Source organism: Rhinopithecus bieti, unplaced genomic scaffold (genome assembly GCF_001698545.2).
Source record: "Rhinopithecus bieti isolate Rb0 unplaced genomic scaffold, ASM169854v2 scaffold_8675, whole genome shotgun sequence".
In the NCBI taxonomy this organism is placed as follows: Eukaryota; Metazoa; Chordata; class Mammalia; order Primates; family Cercopithecidae; genus Rhinopithecus; species Rhinopithecus bieti.
This window is the reverse complement of record NW_016806447.1, coordinates 3,430,564-3,442,155: the sequence shown is the minus strand read 5'-3', so window position 1 is coordinate 3,442,155 and position 11,592 is coordinate 3,430,564. Positions and strand designations below refer to the sequence as shown.

General features: G+C 38.1%; 1 protein-coding gene across 1 annotated transcript in view; it reads right to left on the bottom strand.

Annotated features, from left to right (window-relative positions):
• CCNI (cyclin I) overlaps nt 1–11,592 on the bottom strand; it is a 33,205-nt gene that overhangs the window by 8,971 nt on the left and 12,642 nt on the right. The window contains exons 2-5 of the mRNA XM_017876542.1: nt 10,191–10,347; nt 2,688–2,816; nt 759–833; nt 485–625 (exon numbers count right to left, since the gene is read on the bottom strand). Of these exons, the coding sequence (XP_017732031.1) occupies nt 485–625; nt 759–833; nt 2,688–2,816; nt 10,191–10,304 (459 nt within the window). The 5' untranslated portion in view covers nt 10,305–10,347. The remainder of the gene's footprint in view (nt 1–484; nt 626–758; nt 834–2,687; nt 2,817–10,190; nt 10,348–11,592) is intronic.

The following is an 11,592-nucleotide window of genomic DNA, read 5'->3' as shown; positions in this document are numbered from 1 at the left end:
TTTTTGTGAGACAGAGTCTCACTCTGTCGCCAAGCTGGAGTGCAGTAGCATGATCTCGACTCACTGCAACCTCCGCCTCCTGGGTTCAAGCAAGTCTCCTCCCTCAGCATCCCGAGTAGCTGGGATTACAGGTGCCCGCCACCATGCCCGGCTAATTTTTCTATTTTTAGTAGAGACAGGGTTTTGCCATGTTGGCCAGGCTGGTCTCAAATTTCTGACCTCAAGTGATCCGCCTGCCTCAGCCTCCCAAAGTGCTGGGATTACAGGCATGAGCCACTGCACCAAGCCTAACCTATTCAATTTCTAAGTTTGTGATTTAAGCTTCAGTGATATGACATATATACTAATTTATAATTTTTCCTTGGATATCAATAGTTTTCTTTTCCTAAAACCAGTACAAAATAAATGAGTAGGCAATCTATTTTTTAATTTACTGAAGGCTACACACTCAAATAAGAAACTAAAAGACTTCAGGTATATTTACAATATGAAGAAAATCCAATGGTGTGGCTGTGTGAAGATCCCAATTCAACTTATCCAGAATAATTCTCTCCATTCTCAAAATTTCAGATGAGGAACATCCACAGAAACTGTCTCTTGCCAATACCTTTAGTACTGGAATTCTCTATTCAAAGGGGAACAGGGACAGGGAGAAAAGGACAGAAAGAAACTCATTTACGATTTTTGTTTTGGCAAACAAGAAGCAAGTTAATGGAGATAAATTTTCATAGAAGAAACATCTTGAAAGGATTTATTACCTCATCTTCCTCAACAGTCTTGGCAGCTAGGAAAAAACAGCTGATTGCAATACAACTCAAGTATTTCGGATGAGCCTAAAATTTTGAAGAGGGAAAAAGCAACTTTAGTGATTTTTCAAAAACGGTGAACTTTTATAACTGTTTTAAAACAGAGATATGCAGATGAGACAGGTATATACAAAATGCTATGGAATTCAATTAATGTGACTGTCACTCACTGCTTTTTAGATCAGAGCTAACTTTTTTAAGAATAGGAAAGAAGTTTATTGAAAAGCTTTAGAGCAGTAATGAAAGCAAGGAAAGTACACTTGCAAGATCAAGTGTCTCCAGGGCTAACTTTTAACATTACAATCCTAGCCATATGATATTCTACAAAAATAATATAAATTCCATTGCTCAAAGTTCAACCAAAGCCAGTTAGCCAAAGTTCATTTCCATCCAGCAGAAAAGAAGTCTGATTTAGAAGTTTTTAATAATATTCCCCAAATTAAAAAATATATTTTGTGTGTATGTAAACATTTTTTAAAGCTGCTTGCAATCTGGGATATCTGAAAAATGCCTACTTTTATCTCAGCAACAAGTCCACATCACTCCTCCCTCCCTCTCCACTACATCTAACCTACTTTTCACAGATAATTCCACGGAAAGATGAGTTTAAGGTTAGTGTCCTTTCTGGGACAGTATATTTTCTAAAAACTATTAGTGAACACATTGTTGTAGTTTCTATCATGAGATTCTTGCTGTGTTTATTAAACATTTGAAACAAAGTTGGGGAAATTTCTGGAACAATTAGAGAATTTTGCTAAGTATCTCATTTTTTTCATAGTTCTTATTTATTGGGTCCTGTCATGTTTAGTAAGTCTCTTAAGAGTAGAAGTTTGAAACTGAGCGGCTATTCAGTCTTAAACTCCTTAATTCTTTGGCTTCTATTTTGTATCCCTAATAAAGCATTTAATTGACAGTTCCCCCAGTTTACATATTCTTATGCATACTAATGCCTGCAGTTAAAATACTTTGCTACTCTTTCATGCCTTGCCATTAAATAATTGCTCATTTTCTGCTTTAAATACGTTGAGGGCCTACTTACTAACTTGACACAGCCAATGATATAACAATGGGGACAATATAAAAACTAATTATTTGTATGCTGCCATTCAACAAAAATATACCAAGGTTGTTTTATGACATTTTGTTATATCCCAAAGTATGCCCACAGAAAGCACTTCACATTTTTCAGAAAGCCACATAGTATGGATATTCAATAAATAGTGACAGAGAAAAACGTGCAATAGGCTTATACTTTAGTCTGATTCCTTGTCCACCTCTGTACATCAATATGTTAGAAAATGATAAAATATTCAGCTGATGCTATAAGGTTTGTGCTAAAATCAAGAGATAGAAAATTTCATAGGCTAAAAAGTTATGAATACTTGTAACAAAAGAAAATTACAGAATTAGAAACACTTCCAAAAAAAGTCTGCTTTTTAGTAGAAAGCTGGGAGCGGTAGCTCATGCCTGTAATCCCAGCACTTTAGGAGACCAAGGCAGGCTGATCACTTAACATCTGGAGTTCAAGACCAGCCTGGCCAACATGGCAAAACCCTGTCTCTACTAAAAATACAAAAATTAGACTGGCATGGTGGCACGTGTCTGTAGTCCCAACTACGTGGGAGGCTGAGGCACAAAAATCACTTGAACCCAGGAGGCAGAGACACTCCAGCCTGGGCAACAAAGTGAAACTATCTCAAAAAATAAAACTAAAATAAACAATAGCAGAACACATCACCATGTCTTCTTATGGGTACATACATCATTCTCCAGCAAAGTTCTCCACTTCTTTCTACCTTAAAGAATGTTTACTAATAGCTTCTGGTTTAGCATATGTACACTCAAATGAGGTTATATGTAAGTCTATCTTAAAACACTTACCTTTACGGTAGCTAAAAACCTGTCCAAAAGACTGCTAGCTAGAGCAAATGTTTCTGGGTAAAGGTTGAATTGGTACTTGAGTTTGGCCAGCCATTGAATTACTTCATCTCTCTGGGATGGAGAAACATTCTATAAGGGAACAATTTTAAAAACAGAAGACAAAGTTTGAGCTATCATTAAGAGTATGTTTAGAATTCTCTCTCATAAAAAGTGAGGAAATACTACCTCACTTTTATGTTTAAAAATGTAAGGTTATTCACAATCTATCAGACTTGAGATAGATGAAAATAAAACTTTATTGGTTATCACATTTAATATCAATATCCAATATTCTCCTACTCTGTATTAAAATTTTCACTGTCATCTCACCAAATATCCATAGTTTAATTACATTTAGGTGTTCAGAGAACATAACACTTTAAAGTTTAAGTAACACTATTATCAACTGATAGTAATTTTGGAGTTAAGGTCCCCCAACTCTTAAGATTAAGAAAATATAGTGAATTTCTCCCGCAGCAAATAGCCATTAACTTATCTTAGGAAATATAAATGAACTATGATAATGGAAATGATAGCCCATTTAAAAAACTAAAATCAATAGTAGTAAGTGAAAGATACCAGGGACAACAGATGAATTATACATTTAGAGATGATGAAAAAATTGAACAGGAAATTAACCTGAATTACTATTTCGAAAGATTTCCACAAACACAAAACATTATTGTTTTATTGCTGTTGTAAGCCTACTGAGTATAGACTTAATTTTTAGCAGGGACACACTTTAATGGTGATTAGAAAACTTTTACTCTTGAGTTTTGGAGTCACCATTAAAAAAATAAAACCAGTTGTTTACGTTGGAAACATTCAGTATTCTCCTTATAGCTCTTTTAAACTGTAGTTTCAAACAGTTTGAAAGAGCTATAAGGAGAATACTCAATATATAGGAAGATTAAAACAACAACAATGTTTTATGTTTGTGGAAATCTTTCAAAACAGTCATTTACTTCAGGTTGATTTCCTGTTCAGTATTTTTTCATTATCTCTAAATGTATAATTTATCTGTTGCCCCTGGTAACTTTCACTTATTACTATTGATTTCAGGTTTTAAATGGGTTATCATTCTGTTATCATAGTTCATTTATATTTCCTAAGTTAACCATAGTAAGCCTACAATGGTTTGGAACACTAGAAGTTATTCCTCATATCCAGCTGTAATTTTGTATCTAGGCTACTTTAAGATCTACTTCTGGACTAAGGGTTCATAAAAATCCCTGAAAACCAAGTAAAGCCAGTCACAGGACTTCTGGATGAAGAGTTAAGCATTCAAGAGAAATTAAATTCCTGTCAAGATGAGCTTTTATCCAAAATGCCGCAACAAATAAGGAAAAGTAATGTTAAGTAAGCCAGCCAAACAAAACAACAAGGGAATAAATTCCCAGGAGACGTAGGTGATGTTATAAACTGATGAAACTGGGGATGCTTTAGGGAGATGAAAGGAACAATGATTTACAGTAGCTATGAAAACAAGAACACCATTAACTCCAACCTTCAGGTAGAGATACAATGTGGGAGAAAAAAAAATCCCTGAATGACAGATTACATTAAATAATGTCATTATTTGGTGTTTGGCATTAAACAATAACAGAAACATACAACTGTCAGAAGAATCACAAAAGGTAACATACAAAAAAAGAGAATACAGTTATATGGAGATTATCATATAGTTATAACTAAATGACATAACTTATGTAAAGCACATATATAGAATGCAAATGGCACTCAAACATTAGTTCTCCTTTCCTACCTCTAAACTACCTGATTATCTAACAATGTCAGAAAAACAAATTTACAAAATATTATATATGAATAGTTATTTTAAACACTGTAACAATTAGTCATGAAAGAAATCACGACAATAACTTTGAACTTTAATATTCCATATATATACTTTTTGAGACAGGGTCTTGCTCTGTCACCCAGGCTGGAGTACAGTGGCACAACCATGGCACACTGCACCCTCAATCTCCCAGGCCCAAGTGATCCTCCCACCTCAGTGCCCCCAAGTAGCTAGGACCAGAGGTACGTGCCACCATGCCCGGTTAATTTTTTTTTTTGTTTTTTTTTTGAGACGCAGTCTTGCTCTGTCACCCAGGCTAAAGTGCAGTGGCTCGATCTCAGCTCACTGTAGCCCCCGCCTCCTGGGTTCAAGCAATTCTCCCTGCCTCAGCCTCCCAAGTAGCTGGGATTACAGGCTTGTGCCATCACGCCTGGCTAATTTTTGTATTTTTAGTAGAGATGGGGTTTCGCCATGTTGGCCAGGCTGGTCTCGAACCCCTGATCCCAAGTGATTCGCCTGCCTCAGCCTCCCAAAGTGCTGGGATTACAGACATGAGCCACTGCGCCTGGCCTAATTTTACTTTTTGCAGAGACGAGGTCTCACTATGTTACCCAGGCTGGTCTTGAACTCCCAGGCTCAAGCAATCCTCCCGCCTTGGCCTCCCAAAGTGTTGGGATTACAGATGTGAGCCACTATGTTTGTCCCATATACTACACACTAAAATTTAACAATAGGGCCAAGGAAAGAATTCCCGCATGGCCAATGTTATCATCACTAGCCAAAACTAGCCGTAACTTTTTTAAAACCCAAAAGATAACAGTTTAAGAAGACTCAATTTAACTGAAGTAATATTGAGTCTAAGGTAACTTTTTCAAATCAATTCAAACATGTACTAAACAGTAATATTATCATGACAGCATTACAAACAGTAACTTCTGTGCCTAAGTAATTCATTTCACTCCTACTCCTCTAAAATCAAGACTGAGAGAGAAAAAGAGAAAGCCCAAAACAGTATTTCCTGATTTCATCAGGTGAAGAACTGTTTCTCATATGGACTGCTCAAATAGGATTAGAAGGATTCAGTAGTTGAACAAATAATCCTAAAGAGAATTTATAATGGATTGATCAAACATGGTAAAATATAGACTGCTATTAATATATATTCTGTATATATATTATATTCCACATGCTGCTAGTCTCTTCCTTATAATATACAACCTCTCCCACTTTGAACTCTAAAAGGTTCACCATTACCTAAAAGATTAAGTACAATTCCCCAGTATAGCATACAAATCTAGGACCTACCTCTCTATCCTCAAACATCTTCCATCACTTTCTGTCTTAAACTTCATGCTCTAAGAGTAGTAACTTCTATTTATGATCCTTCCTTGCCCCTGCTATGCTATTTTACATCACTGCTCCTTTGTTCGTATTGCTCCTTCTGACTGGAACACACTCCCTTCTCTATCTCACCTGCTTTATTATGTATCTCTTGAGAGCTATTTTGATGTTACTCCCCACCAGGTACTTTTCCTGATAATTCAAGTTGGGCTGAATATCTTCCTATGCTCCAACAGCATCTCATTACACCTGTGACGTTCAACATTTTTTTAAAAATTAAATTTCTTGGCATGGCTCACAATTGTAATCCCAGTACTGTAGGGGGCCAAGGCAGGAAAATTGCTTGAGCCCACGAATTTGAAACCAGCCTGGGTAACACAGTGAGCCTTCTTCTCCACAAATAAAAAAATTAGGCGTGGTGGTGCGTGCCTGTGATCTCAGCTACTTGAGAGGCTGAGGTGGGAGGATCACTTGAGCCTGGGAAAGAGAGGCTGCAGTGAACTGTGATGGAGCCACTGCACCCCAGCCTGGGCGACAGAGCAAGCCCCTGTCTCAGAAAAAAAAATAATAATAATCAAATTTTTGCTTTTGGCTTTGATGAAGTAGGAAGCAGCAAACCTAAACTCCAGTTGAGAATGACTAGAAAAGTTGTTAACAACCTGTTTTTAAGATTCCTTAGAGTTCTAAAATTCTACTGAAAATCATCTGTATATAAACAATTTGTGGCAGGGTTTTATCTCTAAATCAAAAGCACTTTGGCAAAATAAATTGAGAACACCTGAAAGTGTGTGCACTTTGACCAGTTTCAATGTTTTCCCCAATTCATGTAACAAAATTATCATGAACTTCAAAGTACAATTACATAATATAAAAGAAGTTCTCAGCAAGTGCCAAGAACACAGTAAGGTACCTGAATGAATCATAAAGAAATGATAAACACCATTCACTGAAATGCTTACTTTGAGTCTATTATATGCAAGTAAACAAAAATGACACGACCACACCCCTCAAGGAAACTCACAGTCAGATCACCAGAAAATTATAATACTTTGTGCTATCATAAGGGAAACAGAATGTGGCAGAAACACATAGAAGATGAGTGACAGATATATAATATTCTTGCCTGACCACGCTGTCCTAAATTAGGGGATAGGCGATGCAAATTAAACAAGAATTATGTGAGAGACTGACTTCAAAATATAGTTGGGGCAGGGGAAGTTAGAAGGAAACTGGAAGAAAAAGGCATAAGAGAAAGCTTAAAAATACCTTATTTTCCATTTTACCAACACTTCAAAACAAAATTAGAAAAGTCAGAGCAACAGTGGAAAGGGAGGTAAAAAAAAAAAAAAAAAATGCCAGTCCCTTAGAAGAAAATAAAAGAGTTAGAACTAGAATAGAGAAGTGGCCAAACGTGGTGGCTCACACCTGTAATCCCAGCACTTTGGGAGGCCGAGGCGGGCGGATCACGAGGTCAAGAGATCAAGACCATCCTGGCTAAGATGGTGAAACCCTGTCTCTACCAAAAAATACAAAAAATTAGCCAGGCGTTGTGGCGGGCACCTGTAGTCCCAGCTACTCAGGAGGCTGAGGCAGGTGAACAGCGTGAACCCGGGAGGCGGAGCTTGCAATGAGCTGAGATGGCGCCAGTGCACTCCAGCCTGGGTGACAGAGCAAGACTCTGTCTCAAAAAAAAAAACATTGAATAGAGAAGTGTCCCTGGGGGTTACCCTGGCAAGCAACTCAAGCCCCTATATAGCCTTTTACCCCTATTCGTATCTCCTATCCCCACCAGACCAAGGCTACCCAAATTTTACAAGTATTAAATACGGCTTCTACTTGGCATTACTAAAGGCATATTCTGAAGAAGTGGGTCTCTCAGAAGTTCTGATACTATTCTGTTCTCTGGTATTACCATACCAGTATTTGTTAAATCACCTACAGAAATAGGCCAGATTTGGGCATGGTTGCTCACGCCTGTAATCCCAGCACTTTGGGTTACTGAGACAGGTAGATTACCTGAGGTGAGGAGTTCGAGACCAGTCTGGCCAACACGGTGAAACCCTGTCCCTACTAAAAATACAAAAATTAGCCAGGTGTAGTGGCGGGTGCCTGTAATCCCAGCTACTTGGGAAGCTGAGGCAAGAGAATCACTTGAGCCCAGGAGGCTGAGGTTACAGTGAGCTGAGATCATGCCATTGCACTCCAACCTGGGCAACAAGATAAAAACTCCTTCTCCACCAAAAAAAAAAAGAAAGAAAGAAAGAAAGAAAGAAGGAAGGAAGGAACAAAAAAAAAAAAAGAAAGAAAGAAGGAGGGAGGGAAGGAAGGAAGGAAGGAAGGAAGGAAGGAAGGAAGGAAGGAAAGAAGGAAGGAAAGAAAGAAAGAAAGAAGTCGGATTATTTGGTAATACAGCAATATACTACAATCTAGGTAGAACTTCATCTTCAAAGACCAGGCTGTAAAAACATATTATTGTTGGTTACATGTTGACTCAAGGAGATAGCAGAAGGAGGAAAGGAATGGTCCTACAAGCAGCTATAAAAAAGCTTTGACGCTCACTAGAATGTCACAACATAAGGGAAGGAATTTATTTTCTCCTGTTGTATCCCCAGTGCCTAGAATAGTGCCTAGAGTATGGCAGATACTCAGCAGACATTTGCTAAATAACTTGAATTCCCAACTAATCTAAAAATCACACATGCACACAAAAATATAAAACAACAACAACAAAAAGTATCACAGGAAGAGGACTACCTTAGGAAAAGGAACGAATTATAATTTTTTTTTGAGATGGAGTCTCACCCTGTCACCCAGGCTCGAGTGTAGTGGTGCGATCTCGGCTCACTGCAACCTCTGCCTCCTGGGTTCAAGCAATTCTCATGCCTCAGCCTTCCAAGTAGCTGGGTCACAGGAATGAGTCAACACACCCAGCTAATTTTTGTATTTTTAGTAGAGACGGGGTTTCACCATGTTGACCATGGTTGGTCTCAAACGCCTGACCTCAGGTGATCTGCCCACCTCAGCCTCCCAAAGCGCTGGGATTACAGGTGAGAGCCACTGCATCCAGCCCAAATTATCATTCTATTACTTATTAAAGTCTTGAGTAAATTGGGACTACTGCCTACTTTTTCAAAGGATTAAATGAGATATTAAATGAGACAGTGTATGTATAAACACTCCACATTCAGGTTAACTAATCAGTTTGCAAAATGACAAGTAACAGTAAATGAAGAATGTATTTCTTTAGCTTGTGGGAAAGAATGATACATAAGTTGGAAAAATTAGAACGGAATTAAAAAGGCATATATGCTTTCAAAACCAATGAGCAAAGGATAGCCTAAAACAACACAGGAGGAACTTACATATTTGCCATTCGTTCACTAATGCATATTAAAAGAACATTTGACCACTATTCTATTTTCCAAGCACCATGTTAGATATTAAAAGATATATAAGACATCTTATACGATGAACTTTTGGAGTGGATAAACTTCACAGTTATTTGTGAAAAATAATTATATATGATAGAAGTATAAAATTTCTACAAGAAAACTATACAGCCAACAGTAGTTAAGAGGCCAGCTGGCTATCTTCTAAAAAGCTTCCAACATTGGTATTACCCTTAGTAGTTCACATGAACTCCTTATCGCTATTGATGAAAGAGTAGGTTTTTGGTTGACTAAAGACAATGCTATGAAGATGTTTAGCCTCTAGCTAACTATAAACTATGTATCTAAAGAAGGTTACTACTGTTAGTATAGATTATGAGGAAAGAAAACAAACTTAACTGTATTCCTAAAGCTGTAACTCAGATAACAACAAAACAGGTCAACAAACAAAAACAGTTAACTCGTTTCAGAAAGAAACGGCTACAGTAGGAGCAGGAGTTTTTTAAAAAGAGGCTGGGCATGGTGGCTCACGCCTATAATCCCAGCACTTTGAGAGGCCAAGGCTGGTGGATTGTTTAAGCTCAGGACTTCCAGACTAGGCTGGGCAACATGGTGAAACTCCATCTCTACCAAAAATACAAAAAATTAGCCAGGCATGGTGGCATGTGCCTGCAGTCCCAGCTATTCAGGAGGTTGAGGTGAGAGGATCGCTTGAGCCTGGGAGGCGCGGGTTGCAGTGAGGTGAGATCATGCCACAGCACTCCAGACTGGATGACAGAGTGAGACCCTGTTACACAAAAAAGAAACAGGGAGATGTCTCTCAAATATAGCACATCCTTAAATGGTACACATTCCTCCAATGCAGTGTCAAGATATTATTATGTATGGCAGTGGTATGCTTATTTCTAATAAAATTCATCTGTCTTAAATCATTACCTGATTTGAAGGCATTTTCCGCACATTCACTTTCCACATCTGCGCTTCCCTAGTGATTGCCTTTTCCAACAGGAAAGACAATCTCTGGTTTTCCAAAGGCCCTGGAAACTTCATGATATCCTTTGTATCTGCCTGCTAGCCAGCTTGATGTAGCTACCTACAAAATCAAATATGTTTTAAAATTAGTTACAGAATAAGTGTAGCATTATATAAAGTACTTATTAAGCAACTCATAAAACAAAATAAGAATGCTATGAGGCAGTATAGGACTTTATAGCTCTTTAAAATATCATATTAAAATACCAAAATAATCAGTTATCTAAAACATCCACACTTTAAATCTGAAATTCAGTTATAAAGAGAATAAAAACAAGGCCACGTAATTGATAGAACCTTTGGACCTTGATCAAAAAGATGTTATTAATGTTTCAAATTGTCAAAAGTTTGTCACTGACTTCTTCACCAGGAATTCTTAGAATTATTCCAAACACTCCTCTTAAAAACCTAATCAGATAAGGGCCACTAACATTTTCCTTCATTAAAAGAGAATATATCAATTACATTAAATCCTACTCATTCCCACTTTTTCAGTATGAAACCATCCCCTCCAGTATGAAATCATCTTAAATTGTGCTTCCAATTCCGTATCCATTAGCTACACATGTAGATATTTAAACATGAGCTGAATAAAATTTAAAAATTGGCCGGGCGTGGTGGCTCATGCCTGTAATCCCAGCACTTTGGGAGGCCAAGGCACATGGATCACTAGGTCAGGAGTTGGAGACCAGCCTGGCCAACATGGTGAAACCCTGTCACTACTGAAAACACAAAAATTAGCTGGGCATGCTGGCGGGTGCCTGTAATCCCAGCTACTCGGGGGGCTGAGGCAGGAGAATCCTTTGAACCTGGGAGGCGGAGGTTACAGTGAGCTGAGATCATGCCATTGCACTCCAGCCTGGGCAACAAGGTGAGATTCTGTCTCAAAAACAAACAAAAAAACTTATTTCTTCAGTCACAATAGCCTTACTTCAATAACCACATGTGGCTAGTGGATACTGTATTGGACAGTGCAGAAAAGGAACATTCCTATTAATGAAGTAAGTTCTACTGAAAACTGCTCACCTAGAAGGCTCCACAGCACAATGACTAGCACTCTAAAATGAGCAGCATGTCTAAATAGTAAGTTTAGCAGTGCAAGACAACACAGAGTCCAAGGAAAATGTCTCTAGGTTTTATGTTTATATGTATTTGGAGACAGAGTCTCACTCTGTTGCCCAGGTTAGAGTGCAGTGGTGTAGTGGCTCACCGCAGCCTCGAACTCCTGTGTTCAGGTGATCCTCCCGCCTCAGCCTCCCAAATAGCTGGGACTACAGATGCACACCACCAAGCCCAGGCAATTTTT